Below are 21,133 nucleotides of genomic sequence, written 5' to 3'. Positions count from 1 at the left end.
TTTTATTCTTCATAATGACCTCTAAGGTTGACCTTAAATACAAGACAGTGTGTGTTGTCACCTGTGAGAAAAGTAAAAAAAGGATTTGTTTGTACAACTGAATTTTGCTATAACTTCTAGAAATAGAAGTGGTATGACTCTGTAGCAATTTGTCATTTGTAAGAAAAAGTTTAAAATTAGTAAAATAATTGTTATTTAGTCTCTACATGGTGTGTGTTCATCGATATGGATAACTTCAGATGAGAGACGAGCAGGAGCAGCAACCAAATACTAGCATTGCAGATGCTGCCAGTCATGATAGTACAACACCAACTGAAGATGGTCAAGGTGGTAGAAAGTTTAGGAAAGGACATCTGAATTTAAAATTGTGCACAATGTTAAAAAAAAGGTAGATGTGTTTCCTTAAAAAGGAAAAAATCAGTGCCCCTCCCCCACCAAAAAAAGAACATTAAGGCTCAAACTGTGTGTTCACAAATACCTGAGGAAAGTCTAGGGTTCTCCACATTAGCTATATGTGAATCTGACAATTCTCACAATTTACTCATAGAGAAGTTTCTTTTGCCTTCTTACACCAATTCTACATATGTTGGAAGCTTTGCATGTAAAAATACGACCCCGAAGCGTGGCTAGCGCAGCGAGGACCACGAGGGGATGCGGTATACATGTAAAGTAATCCTCGTCCCCTCGCGGGGCTCGGTGGCTCGCTGCACTGGCCACACTGTCTAAAATCAACTCCATGCCAACGTGGATAGTGGGGGTATGAAAATGTCGGAGGACACGTACTGCCGCCCCTCGTGGGCTTGCTGCGCTCGCCACGCTTTGGGTTGGCGTTGATAGTGGGGGTAGCGTTGCCAATGGGGGTGCATTTAACATTGAAAGCACCCATCAGGGTGCTTGTACAATTAAAAATTGCATCGAATGCATGCGATGCGATTGTATAAGATGTACTACGATCAAAAGATTATGTTGTATGATGTAAATCAGTCAACAGTGGTAGCATTTCTTGCCCATGTCACAAAGAAAGTTTGTAATGCCTATTATATTTTTTTAACAAGATTATGACATTTGTGAAGGTATATGCTGAATTTGTGGGGCCAAATCTAGTAGAGGAAGAGACAGAACCATCTAGGCACCTTCTCCATGTTACATTTGTAGCAAGTTTCTGAAAAATATTTTACAAAAATGATAATGTAACTAAAACCCTCTCCTTAACACTCCTCATTAGCAATCAGAGGTAGTACTTCCAAAAGATTGATTTGTGGGAGCCCACAGCACTTCAGCTACAAAAATGTCTACCCCTATTTTTTTATTTTATCCAATAGTATTAAAAGTTACAAAAGTTAACAATGCCCCCCCCCCCCCCCAAAAAAAAAATGAGAGTACTTTTCCTTACCCTGTCTGAACATTTCAGATGTTAATTATTTGAATAAGGATTTCTACATGGTGCCTGCCAACATGTGGCAATTAAAGTTTAGACATTGTGACATTGAAATAATGAATGTCAACATGGTTACTGTCAACCTTATGAATGGATCTCACAAAACACAAACTTAAGGGAAATCACTAAGCTTCTGCCAAATGTTGCTATGCTATTGCTTATATTTTAATGTTTGGTTGTGTTTACAGTCTATTACATTTATGTTTTACACAGTTCTAGAATTATTCCATTCTAAAACTGTCACAGACCAGGAAGAAGATAAAGAAATGAAAGCTGAAGGCTCAAGCTTTTCTATCAAGCATGTTTAGAGGACATATTGCTATGAAGGCTCTAATTAATCATGCAGTGGCAAAACTTTTAATTTAGCAACCCCCAGCTAAAAAAAAAAGAGATTCTGGCACCCCCCCCCCCCCATATTCTAATTATAGTTTTTTTTACATGCATGCTTGTTGCCAGGAGTTACTTGCTCATTGCCAGGGATTTCATGTTGATTGTCATGGGGTAGGTGTTCACAGCATGCCAGCACTCATACTCCAACACTTCCAGGTAGCAATGTACGGTCTGTGCTCCTCTGTTTCATCCAAGTCGGTGGCCTTTTTTGGTAGGCCATTTTTAAGTAGATTTCTTGTGGCCAGATGGAATGGAATCTGTTAATAGAGACCCTCTGCCAATGCAGCTCCAGCTCCCCTGCCAGCGCCAACTCTGCGGTTTCAACTTTACACCACTGCAATTATATTGTATCACCTCTGTAGAGTTTAATACAAAAATGTATATGCTGTACAAATATTCTAATGTAACTGTATGTAACAACTACCACAAAAGAATGCAACAGTGTAGACTTGTAGGTGTCTACTTGTTTTGCTTGTGCATGTTCACTTATAGAGATTAACATGGCACAAGTACTGCCTTTTTCTAATTTCTAATTAACACAATGAGTCATTTTTTTGAAAAATTATACTTTTACAGTACAGCATTTATAAAATCACTTAATTTTTAAATAAGGCAGTCAGCATTGATGTAACCTTACATGACATATATAAATTATAATTTTTAAGAGCAAAACATATTGGATATAATAATGTACCACACTAACACAGATCTTGTTCATACAGTACTGAGAGAATGACAGTCAGACCCACATGGCATGCCGACGTTCAGGGAGTAGTGCTATATTTTTTCTACTGTACATGTGTTAATATACATGAAACTCATATGGTGTATGCGATACATGGAGTACACTTTACATACAAAAGTGCTTTTGCAAGGTATCAGAAATGTCTTGGAAATGTTTTGGTTTTTTCCCTGCAGTAACTATAAGGTTGTGCAACATAGTGCATGTGCATGTTATGGGAATGTCGCAGGCATGTTACTGAAGTGCTTGCCTACATAGGTGCTCAGTAATTCATTCTGAAGGGCATACTTCGATAATCTGCACCTGCCATGGGTGTTTTGCATGTTTTGATGGTGGAACAAATGATGACATCTATAGATGCATCAGGACTTATTACAGCACCTACAGTGGGCATCAAATTCATATGCACAGATGTACCAAGGAATCACCTTGTAGTGGCATTTGCACACAGCTGGGCAACTACCAAAAGTTCATTTGATATGTCTGCTTCCATCAGGCCCAATAGGTTGTGGTAATACAAGAACTAAGTGAACAACATGCCTCAAAATAAATATAATTCATTTGTATATTATTTCAAGCAAGACTCTCTGGAATTGTAGTACACTCTTTTACAGATGCCACAGTGAAAAGAAGGAAAAGGTTACACTGGAAACTTGATCCTGGAAAAAAGAGATAAGTAAAGGAACAACACTGTTTGGATGACATTTAAGCTTTACACCACTCTACTGCCAAGAAAATGGCCAAGACAAGCCAAAATAAAAAATGTTGCTCTGTTCTGTTTCCATAGTTTAATGTACCAGATTCGTCAGTGTTCTTTCCTTTGTATAGTAAAGACAGTACACATGTCAAGTCCTGTATTCATTGCGTATTGATTTAATTAAATAAACAACATTACAGTTGTTATCTAGATATAATAACATTTGAATATCATATAATATACTATAGGTAGTAAATCCCATTCCCACTGTAGAGCATTAATGTTTAAACATACAAAATAGACTTCATTTAATGTCTGCCTTGCACCAGAGAGTTTATGTCATGGTTTATTTATTTAATTTGGGTCATTAATTTAAAAAGAAAAAGTAATCATGAATGGTCTAATTTGTATTTTAAGATTATAGTAAAGTTGTCATGATCCAGTGTCTAAGAAACACATTCTTACCTTCTAAGTGTTTCTCTAGGCTTGCTCTGTAGTATTCTAAAGGTGTATGGCAGTAAACAGATTGCAAGTGTCCTGGTATCTGATCAGTGCCTCCCTAGTAGCACCCATAATGTCACCCTGGCACATACAGCATTGCTGCATTCCGCATCTCCAGACAGTATTCCGCTAAATAAACAGGCCATAGCCATGCTTCCATCATGCTGCGTTTCCCTTCAATTCCCAAACATGATGCTTAGCAGTCAATCTGGAAATCTCTATGCTGACATAATTTCTCTCCAGCCAAGCAACACCACCTTACTGCTATAAGGATGCTTGGAGATTTTCACCATATCATCAGTGCAGTGGTGTCTACAGCCTTGTAGTATCTTTTGGATCTGCTCCTGTGATATCATATCTTCAGTGCTTTTCCATTCACAGCACAGCCTGACTCCCTGCAGTTTGATCTGCTTCTGCTCCACCAGTTCTAGACAATCTCCTGAGTCTCCTGCTTGCTTCCCTGCTAGTCTCATGTGGGTTCCTAAGCCACCATCAACCCAACATTGGGTCACCATTGATTTAACTTCATTATCCCATCAGTTCCAGCCAAATTCCAGAATTATTCTACAGCTTCCAAGCTCCCTGTGGGGGTTCCCCAGTCAGCATCGATCCAACATCAGATCACCATCAAAGCAACATCAATCATCAATATTAAATTCCTGTGAGCTTCTCCTGTGGTACATACCAAGTTTACTGATTCCTTTCTAATATTATCGCTTCAACGGGAATGGAGGCGGGGTCGGAGTAAGGTGGAGGAGGTGAGCTCCCTGGTGGACGGTCTGGAGACATGAGTGTCTGATATGCGAGCCGCTAGTGATAGCCTGATGTTGGGCGGGACTGGAGTGCTGCAGCCGGTCGCATGTGGAGCCGGAAGATAGACACGTCAGCAAGCCGCGCGGCAGCATCCCCGAAGCGCTACACGCTGTGAGAGGGAACCTCCGTATGGACAGCCCGATACCACGCTAGAAGCGGCAGCCGGTTGGCATCGGTTACCGACCGACATCCCTAATACACGGGTGCCGGGAGGTAAGGCTGGCTCGCGTGTGTAGTGGCCGGCAGGCTTCCTGTGAAAAACGCCACTGCAGCGCTTCAGGGGTGAACATGTGCAGCAAAAAGATGCCGCGGTAAGGAGACGCCGCCCTGCAAGACCATCTGGGAGAATTACCGTGGTGGTGCTTAGAAGGGTGAGCTACAAGACCCCTGAGCCCCCACGTGGAGGATGGACGGGCATTAAAGCAAAGCGGTGGTAAATTACAAGGTGCATACTCCGCAGCAACACAAGTGAGAGCGTTCTTTATACATATTTTCAAGACCGTGACTGTGGGTTTTTCTTTTTTTTTTTTTCTCTTTGTATGGTGAAGATAAGAGGGGCCACAGTAAATATGAGCCCTTGAATATTACCTCAGCTATCTCTGCCATTTCTGACTATGTTACACCTCCGGCTGGGCTCTATTCCGGATGAGAGACAGTGTTAGTAACAACAGTGCAGGACTGTGTGCCCACAAAACTTTAATTGGTTGCCCCTTCCTCAGTGAAATTCATCTAGTCGGCAGTGTTTAAAAAAAAAAAAAAAAAAAAAAGAGAAAGCGAATTACCTCAGTCACTTTTTTTTTTCTTTTTCTCTACCTTTGATTTCATCTATTTTGCTCTATTTTTGATAAAATATAGAGGTAGAAAATAGCAGCACTGGACTGTGAATATACAAAACCTGAATTGATTGTTCTGTCCCCAGCTCCTAGTGGGACTTGTGTAGATTGGCTGGACTGCTTGCTGAATTGTAGGCCAATTTATTGCTAAAACAACTGCTATAGCGATTGTAACAATGGGTAAATCAAGTAATGCTGCTGCGGCGGCAGCCAAATTGGAAAAGTACGCTCGCGTGCAAAGTGGGAGTTCGCAGCAGACCCCATCAACTACGCCTCATACTACACCCTCAAAAAGCAAAAACACCGCAATAGAGTCTGAAGTCTCACTTAAGCAAATACTGGATGCAATAAGTAACAGCGAACAGCGGCTTTCAGATCAGATCAATACAGTTCAAGCTGATATATCGGCAATAAAGTCTGAGGTTAAAACTGCAGTCGAAAGAATTACTGCTACAGAGTCACGTATCTCGTCACTGGAGGATGTAAATAGCCAGTGGGAATATAAGTTTAAAAAGCTATCACAGCAAGTGACAGAAATTAAACACAAGCTGACAGACGTGGAGGGGAGGCTAAGGAGAAGTAATCTCCGCTTTGTGGGACTGCCTGAATTACATGAGGGCGAGGATGCCCCCAATTTTATTCAGAAATGGTTGATAGAAAAATTCGGAAGGGATGCCTTTTCTGAGCAATTCTCGGTGGAAAGGGCCCATAGGGTGCCGTCTGGACCACGTCCTCTGGGCGCCCCACCAAGGACTCTTATTTCAAAATTCCTTAACTACCGTGACCGAGACTCTATATTACGCTTAACCCGCTTACAGGGACCTCTCCTGTGGAACGGGACCCGGGTATCGGTGTTTCCGGACTTTGCTTTGGAAGTTCAAAGGGACAGGTCTAAATTTGCAGATGTAAAGAAAAGATTGAGGGAGTGCGGTATCAAATATTCAATGGTGTTTCCTTCTAAATTGAGAATTGTGATGGACAATGAAACAAAATTTTTTCAGCTGCCTAAAGAAGCTGCAAAATGGCTTGACAGTAGGGTCCCAGGGGCCCGCCAACTAGCATGTGATTAGTATGAAGTTAGCTCGGCTCGAATTTATTGGTCTACCGGGGAGCCTCCACACATTGGTGGCCCTTTAGCTAGGAAAGCCTCCTAGAGGAGGGGGGGGGGTTGGAATGTATTTTTTGTTTAATGTGATTTTGATGTTTGTATGTTTAATGTATTTTTTGAGTTTTTTGGGGATTGGTAGGGTTAGTGGGCTAGGTATGCCAAGGGTAAAGAGGTATACAGGGTGGGGGGAGGGAGGGTATATGTGGGGTGTGATGTTATATGCATATAAGTGTGTTGGCAAACACGATACAGTAAAGGTTTTGATTATGAGGGGCAACTATGGAAGGGCGGTCCTAAGAGGGGCAATTCAGGAAAATCGTCGGGTGATGATAGGGTATAATAGTTTGAAGACAGGAATACCCTTAATGAATAATGGTTAAATTTGCAGTATGGAACGTGCGGGGCATTAATGAAAAAATCAAAAGATCATTGGTGATGAATCATGTAAAGAGCTTAGGAGCGGATGTTGTGTGTTTAGTAGAAACGCATTTAAAGGGAGGGAAGGAACTAGCGTTAAAGAAGTCGTGGGTAGGACAGATATATCATGCCCCCTATACATCTGACTCTAGGGAAGTTTCAATATTAATAAAGAAAACTTTAAACTTTAGCTGTAATCGTTCATGGGTAGATTCAGGAGGTCGTTTTATATTTATTGACTGTAAAATCAATACAATTTCAATGATCCTGTTGGGTATTTATATTCCTCCTCCTTTCTCCTATGAGGTTTTGGTCAAAGCAACGGAATTTATTGCAGCGTCATCAGACTCCCATGTAATATGCATGGGAGATTTTAATAACACCCTTGATCCCCAGCTGGATAGATGGAGAATAAAAACTAATTCTCCAATCCAGGGAAATAAAGGCTTTAAAAATTTTGTAAAGGATATGGGGTGGGTGGATCCCTGGAGGGAACGCAACCCCAATGGGATACAATATTCATGTTATTCTGCCACCTATTCAGCCTTTTCTAGGATTGATTTAATTCTGACCTCTAGTGCCCTACTCCCTCAAATTCAAAATATTGAATATAAAGCAAGGGGGATATCTGATCACTCACCGGTGGTGATGGAGATATCAGATACAAAGTTGGGAGGTGCGGGTTTCTGGAGGTTTAATCCGGGTTGGTTGGCACAAATCGATCAGGAGGGGGAACTTACGAAATTATGGTCAGAATTCTGGGTAATAAATCAGGGTACGGCTAGTCCGGCAGTGACATGGGATGCGTTTAAGGCATTTATTAGAGGGACTTTGAAAAAACAAATCTCTAGAATAAAAACTAAAAGTAGAGAACGAATAAGATCTCTGGAAAATAGCAGTCTGTCAGCAGAGGCAAAATTCTTAGCTGACGGCTCAGTAGAGTCCCAGCAGTTATGGCTGGAGGCCAAAGAAGCCTGGCTTAACGCATTAAAAGAGGAAAATATCAGAATGATGGCTTACAGATCACAAAATATGTATGTTAACTCTGATAGGGCCGGTAAATATTTGGCATATATTGCAAGAACAGAAAATGCCCCCAATAAAATAGCAGCCATTAAAAGCCCGGATGGTACTCTGCTAAATTACACACCTCTGATCGGTGAAGCCTTTAGAATATACTACAATCAAATATATACCAGCAAGGGGGAAAAAGATGAGGACCAAACCCAGAGATATGTAACAAAAATCAACCTACCCTCATTAGACCCAGTCAGTTGTGATTCATTAGAAACCCCCCTTACGTTAGAGGAAGTAAAGGAAGCCATAAAAGACCTTCCAGCAGGGAAAGTCCCGGGGCTGGACGGTCTACCTGCTGAGTTTTATAAAAAATATAATGGTCTGCTTGCCCCGATTCTGCTTGATACATTGAAGTCGGGATTTGAGGGTAACACGATTCCCGACTCAATGCATGAAGCAAAAATTATTGTATTGCTAAAACCAGGTAAAAACTCTGGGGACTTAGACTCTTATAGACCGATCTCCCTGTTGACTACAGAAGCCAAAGTTTTGGCCAAAATTTTGGCTAACAGATTAAATAGGGTCATTACAAAATTAATTCATCCTGATCAGTCAGGCTTTATGCCCGGTAAGACTACTTCTATGAATATTCGGAGGATCTTCACCCGTTTGCAGATGTCAGGGCAAGAAGATCTAGATCCAGTGGTTATATCATTGGATGCAATAAAGGCTTTTGATGCCGTTGAGTGGTCTTATTTATGGGTAATATTAAAAGCATACGGCATAGGCCCAAATTTTATAAAATGGTTACGACTTCTATACTCTAAACCAACGGCTCGGATATCTGTGAACGGGTGGACATCCTCCGCATTCGAGTTAACACGAGGAACTCGACAGGGATGTCCGCTGTCCCCAGTTCTTTTTGCACTTGCCATAGAACCGTTAGCCTGCCTTTTAAGGCAGGAATTTGTAAGGCTGGGCCCTGGTCATGGGAAGCAGGAAAATCTGGTGTCGCTATATGCGGATGATATTTTGGTTTACCTATCGGACTATCCCGCCACTCTAGATACTGTTATGAACATAGTGGAGGAATTTGGAGCATTCTCGGGTATTAAGATTGATAGATCAAAGTCAGTTATTTTACATGTAAAGAAACCAGCAAGCTGTCCCTCGTTACCCCCTCTTGCATTAAATTGGGTAAACAACTTTAAATACTTGGGTATTTGGATTAGTAAGTATCCCAAAGACTTTATACAAGACAATGTCCAACCCGTAATTGTATGGATGGAGAAGAAGTTTAAAACTTGGGGTAAACTGCCGGTGTCGGTATCGGGTAGGGTGGAATTGATTAAGATGTTCATACTCCCTAAATTCTTATATGTACTATACCAATCCCCGATCTTTATTCCTAAATCTATATTTAGGAAAATAAATGGGATAATTTCCTCATTTATTTGGAATAAAGCTCGTGCGAAAATTCAATTAGAAAATTTAATGAGAGCTAAAGGTGCCGGGGGATTGGGGTTGCCTGACCTTAGGATGTACTATTTGGCGGCTCAATTGGCCCAGTTGAGACCATGGGTGATAGAGGAGCAAGATAGTGAGAGTGTGAAAACCCTGGTCAGGAGGGGGAATAAAGAACTCAATCCCTGGGGCATTATCTTGCAGGGAACTTGTGGGGTAAACGACCCTCCCCTGGTAAAGCAAGCTGTGAAGGTCTGGAAGGAGGCCCATTTGAATGCTGGAAATGTTTTTATAGATAAAGACCACCCAATTAATGATGTAAAAACTTTTAAAGAGCTTGCCCAATTACAAGTTCAACAAGTATGGGCCCAGTACTCTATAAACACTCTCAGCATGTTGTATGATAGAAATGGGTTAAAATCCTTTCAGAACCTGATACAGGAATTTAGAGTCCCGAGGCAATTATTTTTTCGATATTTACAGCTACGGAGTGCCTTGGAGGTTCAGTTTCCAAACTCTCCACCGGTGTTTGGCGAATCAGTGCTGAAAAAAATAATCATATGTAGGGACAAGCGTAAATTGACTTCAAAGTTATATAAAGGTTTGGGGGGATTGAAATATCAGGATGTCTTGGAAGGGTTGAAGGGGAAATGGGAGGTAGAGGTGGGAGGGATTGATATGGAACTATGGGAAAATGCTTTGTCAATGATCCCTAGAGCTACAAATGGTATACGAATACAGCAAATTCAACTGTTTATTCTGTATAGAGCGTACTTGACCCCAATTAAAATGGTCAAATACGGGGCAAGAACTTCAGATAAATGTCCTAAGTGTAATTTAGTAACTGGCACATTCCTGCATTTAATATGGGACTGCCAGTTGATAGCTAATTTTTGGGGGAAAGTTATAGATGTATTAGTTGATACAGGTATTCCGCGAGACCTGCTTTCTCCAAGAATGTGTTTGTTAAATATTACTGAAGATGGAAACCTCTCTAGAGATGATATGTTTTATATTAACAACATGTGTGCTCTGGCAAAAGTGATCCTGGCTAGGCAATGGTTAGCGAATACAGGTCCTGATATAAGCAGCTGGTTGGGCCTAGTCCATTACACCGTCAAACAGGAGAAGCAATTGCATGTACGCAGAAACAATTACTGTAAATTTGAACGGATATGGCATCGCTGGTTATCCTCACTTTATTATAGAGACACAGATTAAGATAAATTAATAAACAGACTAGGGTGTAAGAAATAAGCTGAATATAGATATCTATCGGTAAGATAGGGAGTATGATAATAATAATAAGAAATTATTCACATTAGTACTATCACAGTTAGCTTTTGTAAAACACAGGAAATAAAGGCACAAAGGCCCTTATTCTGAATCGTGCGGTACGGCCCGCGTGCGGCCGTACCGCCGATGTTTTCAGTCTGCACATGCGCAGAGGTCAATCTGCGCATGTGCAGCCCAATTCGCCGCAGACGTAGTTCGTCCGCCGCAAAGGGGGCGTATAGGGGCGTGAGGGGCTTCATACCCTCATTTCCCTATGCATACGTCCCGCGTTTCATGGGCATTCCCATGCAAACGCGGGGCGTATGCATGCTAATGAGGGTATGACGCCAGTGATGGGGGCGGGAAGCTGACGTCGCCGGATGTCAGCTCTCAGCCCCCATACAAGCTATCACACGGACGATTGTCCGTGTGGTCTCAGCTTGCGGGACCTGGTGGGGCGTGCGGCCCTGCCTTCGATGGTCGCCGACCATCGAATGCAGGGGGCAGCTCCCTCCATGGTGGAGGCGTACGCCCCACCATTTTCTTGCGGATCGCCAGCCGTCCGTGTACGGACGGCCGTGGCGATCCGTATCGTGGGCGGGGTTTGGTTTGTGCGGCCGGAGCACCGTGTGCGGCTCCGGCCGCACAGACCAGAATAAGGGCCAAAGTTGGTTAATCTGTATTTATTTAGAATAATGAGAGGTAATTAAAAGACACAAGAAGGTAAAAAATATAGGTGCTAACACAGATAATAATAAATAAAATATATAATAATAATAAAAAAAAAAAAAAAAAAGAGATGACCAGTGTATCTTAGGCCTCGTGTGATGCCATTTTTTTTTTTTTTTTTTTTAATTGGATGCCCCCGAGGGAGTCTCTCCAAAAATCTCCCCTTTTGATATATTATAATATATTATAATAGTAAAGATTGAATATAGAGCAGAATTTGAATTTGCCAACATAGAGCGATCTATAGATAATGTACGTATATGTATGTATGGTGAAGGTTTGTCTTTGTTTTTATGTTTGTTTAATGGTAAAACTGAAATAATGACGGCAACTTTGTAAAGAATGTAACTGTGTATTGTTGTATGTGTCTCTTTTTAATGTTTTATAAAATAATAAAGATGAAATTAAAAAAAAAATATTATCGCTTCAACATCAGATCAGATCATTTCTCACTCTAGCCTTCACTGCTCAATATCTGCTTTGCTGATACACAAGTACCATTCGCTTTACAAGTGAACATTCAGAGAAGGTCATCTATATCAGTCACCATCAATGCTCTTAACATTGAATCACTGTCATCATCGGTGAACTCCGTATGTGCCTGTGCTATTGGTCTTTGCCTTAGCTTTTATACTTACCTGCAGTGCTCTCTAGTATATCTGATACCTTGTTAATGTTCACTATTGGAAGAATCATACTACTGCATTCCTGTACATTCTGCTTTATAGCAGTTCCAGCCGTATCCAGTCATCCATTGGTCCCAGCCAACTTCTGTTTATACCCAATCTGGTCCAGTGACTTTACCATACAGGAGCGTAACTAGAACTTTATGGGCCCCTCGCAACATTTTGAATGGGCCCCATAGCAACATTGTCACTACAATGCCCCTTAGGGGGGGGCAGAAGAAAGAGTGAGGGGGGTGAGTAGCAAAGGCCATAATGTATTAAAGTAGAAATACACTAAAAACCCCAACATTTCTAACTCATTAAAGCCCCTTCCAAGGGGTCTCCGCTGTGGAGGGTAAAGCTAGCTGTAACCGGCATTACCCTTAGAAGTCTATGGCTTCTCTCTGCAGTGCTAGGTGAGGGATCTGTCTCAGATCCATCCTAGCATGCCCTGTGGCCACAGGCCCCTCTTCCCACGCGTAGATGGACTCCTGTGTCTTAGACCCTTATGTCTAGATAGCTTTGGGTTTGTTTAGGTTTAGGGGGTTACCAGTTTGGCTGACCTCATAGCAAAACATTTCTAATTGTGAATATTTCGATTGCTTTTTTATCATCTGCTGTGCACATCCTTTTATATGGGTATTCATGTACATATTTCACAATAAATGGAGAACTGTAAGGTGTTAAACCAAATTTAAAATATAGTATAAATATGAATATGATGCCTGCATGCTCAAATCTTTAACATTGTACTCTCAACACTATCAAAGTAAATGTTATACAATTCACATTGGAGAATCAAGCTTTCTTAAGATTGGATAAGTGGACAAGTGGTGAATTTGCCTGTAGCAACCAAGTAGCTTCTACCATTTTATGGAATGTAGTAAATGCTATCTTATCTTCTTAATTCTTTAGAAGGCTTGATACAGTACATATCCACCAGCTCCTCAGTACATATCCCCTAGCTCCTCAGTACATATCCCCTAGCTCCTCAGTACATATCCCCCAACTCCCCAAAGCACAATATACCCTACACCCAAAATTAAATCGTAAAAACTCTTTGGACCTTTACCTAATATTATTAAATTCCTTAAATGAAATGCAATCACCCATATAATCAAATCCTTAAATCACAACACACCTTACCCACACATGATTTTTCAAAAAATAGTGCACCCAACCCACACACTGTTACCTGCCCAAAGCACAGTACACCATTCCTTACTTTACATCCTGAATTATCGGAGTCACAGTATACATTCTCCACACATCGCAGTAAATATACTAAGATAGGAGTTCTATTGAAGATGGGATATAGCCCAATATATACATATACATATATATATATATATATATATATATATTCTACTTTTAGCACCTTCTAGAAGTTCATAGATATAATCTTATTGATTGCTATGGGCAATGCCCATCTTCAATAGAAATCCCATCTTCGTAAATTCACTCCATCAATTCCTCAAGTACAGCCTAGCCTTAAATCATCATATGACCAAAACTCATACTACAGTGCATTATAAAACTCCCAACACACAGTACACTGTCCCCCACATCAAATCCTCAAACACAGCACACTTTCAATCCAAATTATTGAATCAAAAACTATAACTAGTAAATAATCAAATACCAAGCAAAAACATAGTAATCACCTCTCCTCCTTTCCATACCAAACCCAGGAGAGTCTAAATACAAAGATGGTCTTCCCTTTTATGAATTGCAGGGAGTAGCTGTATGAAGGTGTGATATCATACACTTGCCCAAAACCTACTTCTTCTACTATGAACTGTAGCCAGTAATCTGTATCAAAATGGATTCAAATTTTGTTGCATGCATTAATTCCAAAGCCTTTCACCATAACTTAATGGGCAGGTCATTATTTTAATAAGAATGCAGTATCACTTGACCCTTTAAAACAAACAAAACACTTGAATTTACCCCATTAGAGGTAAGGAGCAGTGTTAGTTTTTGATTATTTTCTATCCTGAGAATATGTGAATTACAGAGTTCTATGTGTAATATAAAAACTAATATATTATCTTAACTTCTGCATACATGTTTTATTTAATATATTAATCTATGTTTTACAAAGTGTTGTAATGTTGTTTTTTTTACTACACCACTAATAAACATAAATAAAATGATCTCTAAACTTCAACTGGAAGTAATTTTGTATAATGCCATTGCTCATTGAACAAAAACATTCAATTAAATTAATTTTATACTATAGATATTTATGTACATAAATTCACCAAGTTTTGAAAACGTAACATCTCTTACCTCTACAAAATGGGGATGGGAAGTCCCATGATGCACCATTTCCTGGACTTACAATACAAGTCAAAGTTGAATGTCCCTCGAGAATATAGCCAGCAACACAGTTGTATCGAATTTTATCTCCAATATTGAATCTTGTTCCATGCAGAACCCCTTTTGGAATTTCCCCAGGATTTCCACAGGTATGACTCGGCAACACTAGAAATAGAAATAATTACTAAATACAGATACTCTTCCATAAAGCACTAGAATAGCACAAGATTGGTTTTAATAAAAAAAACACAATTTTCTTTCAAAACAACATTGATAATAATTGCGTTTCATAAGCATTTTCAAAGATCGAATGATTTCATACATTGTTTTGTAATGTACTCTCTTTGAAATGTCGGATCACTATAGTACAACAAGTAAATTCCCATTTAAAGCTGTGATAAAATGTTATACATGGAAGAGTCTCATTAACACCTGTGTCAGTATCTGACCTCTATATTCACTCAGCACTGACAGATTTGAAATGATCAAGTTCTGTTTTCAGTGTCAGGAGAGACTGTGAATGGACCAACAAGAGTTTGTATAATAGTAGCACACAAATGTTATCTTTAATATGAGCAACCTAGAATTTACAGATGAAACTGTAGCCAAAAGGGAACACCACCCTGGAGAACTGTAGTTAAGTGAGAACGTTTATGAAGTGTTTCAGTATTTAACATAAATTCCACATTGATTTAAAAAAAAAAAGTTTTACACCAGCCTTTACAACATAAAGGTTATTGAAAGACTTATTTCATATTTTATAATATATACATAATAATAGCACTTCATTATGTAGATGATACAAGTAATGACTTACTTATACTTTTAAAGAATATTTTTTTAAATATTTGTAAATCTTAGAAATATAATCATGTCATATTATTCATTCAAGCCACACAATAATTATGTTGTTTTTCTAAAAATATTAAAACATATTTTGTTATATGTTACACTTTCAATAATGTATACCTTTTAATAAATAAATCCATGTACTTAAAATAAAAAATATAAAATTCAGTCAATATAATTATTAATTATATTGTTCTGCTGTATGAAAACAAGGATAGTCACCAACGAACTGTAGCTAAAAAAATATAGAATATGTAAGATTATCCCAAATTCAGTCTTGATATACTGCATATATAGCTTTAAAGTCATGTAACACTATTATAATGAATAATATACCCCAGAGAAATTGACAGGTGCAGTAAAGTAACACAGGAAAGGTCCCCAAGAGCAGTGGCTGAGACTGCATTTTCTTTTCATCTTTACATTTAAGGAAGAGGACTTACAGTACACATGGATATCTGTTACTGATAACATTAAAACAGCGTAATAAAACAAGATAGTATGTTCTACAACACAATTATTAACAATTAGCAAAAAAGCAGTTAACTACATTGAGGATTCAACTAAATTGAACAAAAAGGAAACACAAAATAAACATAGTCTAATATGTTGGGGGTTTCTAACAGCACACAGGTGATTTTAGCTTCTAGAAAACATATACAGTATTCCCTAAATGTTCTTTATAATGCCTATAAAAGTAGAGATGATGGACGCTGTGCCAATGTTTTTGATACTGATTATCAATAAGTTATGCATGCATATGCGTCTGGAATGCATGTCCATGCTTAAATGTTGTGTCATCTTCCAGACCCGCAATTTGGAACTAGGGATGTGCACCGGCCACTTTTCGGGGTTTTGGGTTCTGATTACCTTGAGGTTTTGGGTTCTAATGGATTTTGGCAAAACACCTCCTAAGTGTTTTGTGTTTGGATTTTTGGGGTTTTGGGTCCTGATTTTTTGTTAAAAAAGCATAAAAACTGCTAGAATCGCAGAATTTGGGGTTCTTTTTTGCTCCTACGCTATATTAACCTCAATAACGTTAATTTTCACTCATTTCCAGTCTATTCTGAACACTTCACACCTCACAATGTTGTTTTTAGGGCAAAAGGTTGCACCAAGGTAGCTGGATAACTATGCTAAGCCACACAAGTGTGAGGCACAAACACGTGGCTCATGTAAGAGTGGCACTGCAGCGGTAGATACGGTAGTACTAGGCACCAGACAGGTAGATATGGCAGTACTAGGCACCAGACGATAGATACGGCAGTATTAGGCAGTGAGCCCCAAAACAGACGGTAGATACGGCAGTATTAGGCAGTGGGCCCCAGACCAAACGGTAGATACAGCAGTATTAGGCAGTGAGCCCCAAAACAGACGGTAGATACGGCAGTATTAGGCAGTGGGCCCCAGACCAGACGGTAGATACTGCAGTATTAGGCAGTGAGCCCCAAAACAGACAGTAGATACGGCAGTATTAGGCAGTGGGCCCCAGACCAGACAGGTAAATACGGCAGTATTAGGAAGTGGGCCACAGACCAGACGTAGATACGGCAGTATTAGGCAGTGAGCCCCAAAACAGACGGTAGATACGGCAGTATTAGGCAGTGAGCCCCAAAATAGACGGTAGATACGTCAGTAAGCACCAAAACAGACGGTAGATATGATAGTATTAGGCAGTGAGCCCCAAAACAGACAGTAGATATGGCATTAATAGGCAGTGGGCCCCAAACCAGACCGGTAAATATGGCAGTACTAGGCACCAGACAGGTAGATAAGACAGTACTAGGCACAAGACAGGTAGATACACTAGCAATACTGGTATGTGCACCAGCAGAATTTATAATAATTAATTTTAATATTAGGTACTGCTTGGCAGTGTCACTCAGTGGCACACGTCAGTGCACCAGCAGCATGGAATTATTTTTTACAGTCCCACGCAGCACAAGTATTATTTTTTAATTAAATTATAATTATATATAGCAGCCTAGTATGTACTAGGTAGGTACACTTAGGCAGTAGCACTGCCAGTGGCAACAGTGGACTGAGTAACTAAATAATACTGGCAGATTCAGTGCAGGCAGCACCAGTGGACTATATATAATATAATTAATTATTCATATAATATAAATTACAGCACCAGAGGTAGGCCCCAGCACAGAGGAGACAGTAGTACTACAAGTACACAGTTAGACTGTCCTCCTAAGCAGAGAGGAGAACAGAGTACACAGCAGCACTGAGGGAGACAGCCATAGCGAATAAAATAATTACAGCACAGCAAACCAGAGGTAGACCGCACAGAGGAGACAGTAGTACTACAAGTACACAGTTAGACTACACAGCAGCACGGAGAGACAGCCCCAGCGAATAAAAAATATTGCGTTCAAGGTCAAGCTCAATTTTAAGCCCCAGCAGCAGCACCAACACAACCTCTCCAAACCCACTACTAGACTGGAGTGAAGATGGCGGGCACAGCAGCTGCTATTTAAAGCCTTGCGAAATCCGTCACCGGGCGATGACGTTCTGACCACGCGGATGGACCCGAGTCAGGCGGGAATATCTGAGCACTGCTCGGAACCTGGCTTGGAATGATGACGTCCATGGGGGCTCGGATCTCTGGAATCCGAGTCTGCACATCTCTATTTGGAACACAAATGTATTTCCCTTGTGATTGATGCATTGAAGGCTGGGACTACTATGATTCTTAAAGATGCCACACTTTGGGCAAAATGTAATTAGGTGGGAGAATTAGAAAGTGAGAGATTTGGGGAAACTTTTCCCATTTTTTTAAAGCAGCAATCATTTACACTGAAAAAAAATCAGTATTTTTTAAGCGTTGTGTTAAAATAGACCTTTTTAAAATTGCTAAAAGAAATAAAACATAAAAAATTAATGCAGAAGATAAAGGATAACTCCTCCCAACCATCCAAAGCACAAATTGTGGGATACGCGGTAGTCAAGTACTACACATATTATGATTATATTTAAAAAAAATGAGTCTGTTAGAGCGATGTAATGCATGTACCAAAGTCTAATGCTGGGTACACACCAGGACGACAAGGGTCCGATCCCATCAATCTAGATCCAATTTCGATTAGATCTACATTGTGTGGTGTTTGGGCCCTTTTCTGTCCAGGTGTGGTCCAATACCGATCCGATGCGCGGCCCCACGGGTCAGTCGTTTGTTATTCAGATCCTACCTGCAGTAGGTAGGATCTGGAAACAACCATACTCCCGGGTCACCATCAGATCGGACTCGCTCTAGGTGCACATCGTGAGCGGGTCGTGCCCCCGCATCATCGTGGGCAGGTCAGAAGAAACACTGACGACCCGCTCACGATGCACCTGGTGTGTACCCCGCATAATACTGTAACAATTCCGCTCGCAGCACTGGCCTTTATGCAAAGTGATTGACAGTCAGAAAGCATTTGTGGTCATTGTGTAAACCATTGCTTTGTCACTGCTATTGCTCCACTCTTTGGTCCTTATTCAGATCTGATTGCAGTACAAATTTGTTTGGAAAATGGGCAAAACCATGTGCAATGCTGCTGGGGCACACGTAACATGTGCAGAGAGAGTTAAATTTAGGTGAGGTGTGCTGAAACTGAAATCTAAATTGTAGTGTAATAATAATGCAGGCAGTATTTACCCTGCACAGAAACAAAATAACTCACACAAATCTAACTCTCTCTGCACATGTTACATCTGCCCCACCTGCAGTGCACATGGTTTTGCCCATTTTCTAAATACATTTGTACTTCAATCAGATCTGAATAAAGGCCTTTGGGTGAGATATAATAGGATGAGAGATTCAGAAAGTGAGAGATTTGGTAAGAAATCTCCAGTTTTTTTAAAACAGCAATCATTTACACTTCAAAATCAAACTGGTTTTGCCATGTAAATGATGGCCACTTTAAAAAACCAGGAGATTTCTTATCAAATCTCTCACTTGCTGAATCTATCATCTTATTAAATTTCCCCTTTTGTCTCTGTACTTCTCAGGTTTTCAGGAAAGCTGTTTTTTTGGTACTTGTTTCCTAGCACGGCCACCATCGGGGGTAATCGTCTACCTTAACTTAAGGTACACGATTACCCCGATGGACCCGATTTCCTTTGAAATCAGGTCCATTTTGCCGGCAAAGGCAAAATCGGGTCCATCGCGTCGGTCGGGTGCATTAACATGGCACGCGTCGCGACCGACGCGATGCACCCGATTTTCCCATAGGGTTCAATGTTAAAATATTTTTAACATTGTAATCACGTTCATCGCGTCGGTCTTGTGCCATTATAATGGCACAAGATGCGATGGAGGCGATTAAGCACATTTTACATAGCTAACAATGGGAAATGGTCCAATATGGCCCATTTCTCATTGTATATGCCCCCCCATTGTGAACGTCACCCCAAGATTGACGACAACCCGAAGCGTGGCGAGTGTAGCGAGCCCGCGAGGGGCGGTGGTACGCTTCCTCCGACCTTTTCATACCCCTACTATCCACGTCGGCATGGAGTTGAGAATATAAAGTGTGGCGAGCGCAGCGAGCCACCGAGCCCGAAGCGTGGTGAGCGCAGAGAGCCCCGCGAGGGGACGCATATACCTGTGAAGTTATACGCATCCCCTCGCCACGCTTCGGGCTCGGTGGCTCGCGAGCGCAGCGAGCCACCGAGCCCGAAGCATGGCGAGGGGATGCGTATAACTTCACAGGTATATGCGTCCCCTAGCGGGGCTCGCCACGCTTCGGGCTCGCCACACTTTATATTCTCAACTCCATGCCGACGTGGATAGTAGGGGTATGAAAAGGTCGGAGGACGCGTACCGCCGCCCCTCGCGGGCTCGCTACGCTCGCCACGCCTCGGGTTGGCGTCAATCGTGGGGTGCCATTGAGGGGGTTAAAATTGGGGTCTGGGGAGACTTTTACATTGAATCCAATGTAAAATAGGGTCCCAGGGACCCTATTCACATTTCAATCAATGTAAAAATCGGGAACATCGCGTCGGTCGCATCGCATGCGATTTGGTCGCATGCGATGCGATCGATGCAAGGCGAACGACCCGATCAACATCGGTGTGGCCGTGCTAGGAAACAAGTACCGTTTTTTTTTATCATTTAGCAAATCCTCAACATGGACAATCGCAGCTGCAAATACCCTAGCGTCCACCCATGAATGAGGACAGATATACATATCTGGTCTAGCTGCATCTTAAATATTTTATATTTATGGGCATGAATTTCATGAACATTTACTTGTTGCAAGTCCCTGCTAAATGTTTGTAGATAATCTACAATATGGAGTTTCTAGAATAATGGTGTGAACACACGGTGAGATTCCTTTGCAATTTGACTTAAGATTCGATTGCTATGCAATCTTTTCTAACTCTGTAATATTTACATACAATTCATACTATCTACATTCGATCTGCACTATATAGACATTGCTGCACTGGCTATTTGGCATTTCTATTTCAGCTGAACGGGAGAGTGCATCGGCATTGAATTGGGTTAGAATGCTTAAAAACATGCAATTTTGACTATATAGTCAAAATCGAATGTCAAATTGTACCATGTGTACACAGCATAGGACTTTATCCCAGGGATGGGGAACCTTCGGTCCTCCAACTGTTGTTGAACTACACATTCCAGCATGCCCTGCAACAGTTTTAGCATGGACAAATAGTAAAACTGTAGCAGGGCATGATGGGATGTGTAGTTCAACAACAGCTGGAGCCTGCTTTAGCCCCATCACATTTTTCACATGTTCTTGCCACAAATTCTAGTATGAAATATTTGGAATTACAATTATTTGTCAGTAATCTACAAACATCTCTTCAAAATAATTATCCCCAAAAAAGACAAACACATTTTTTACATAATAATA

General features: G+C 40.8%; 1 protein-coding gene across 2 annotated transcripts in view; it reads right to left on the bottom strand.

Moving 5' to 3' along the window:
• The window catches only part of CSMD1 (CUB and Sushi multiple domains 1), a 1,658,539-nt gene that overhangs the window by 858,169 nt on the left and 779,237 nt on the right, over positions 1–21,133 (bottom strand). For both annotated transcript variants that reach the window (XM_083177358.1, XM_083177357.1), the window contains exon 4: positions 14,382–14,576. In XM_083177358.1, coding sequence (XP_083033484.1) covers positions 14,382–14,576 — 195 coding nt within the window. The remainder of the gene's footprint in view (positions 1–14,381; positions 14,577–21,133) is intronic.

The sequence above is a fragment of the Crinia signifera genome, chromosome 3, assembly GCF_055691185.1.
Source record: "Crinia signifera chromosome 3, ASM5569118v1, whole genome shotgun sequence".
Classification (NCBI taxonomy): domain Eukaryota; kingdom Metazoa; phylum Chordata; class Amphibia; order Anura; family Myobatrachidae; genus Crinia; species Crinia signifera.
The sequence above is the reverse complement of the archived record's forward strand: the minus strand, read 5'-3'. Positions and strand labels throughout refer to the sequence as shown.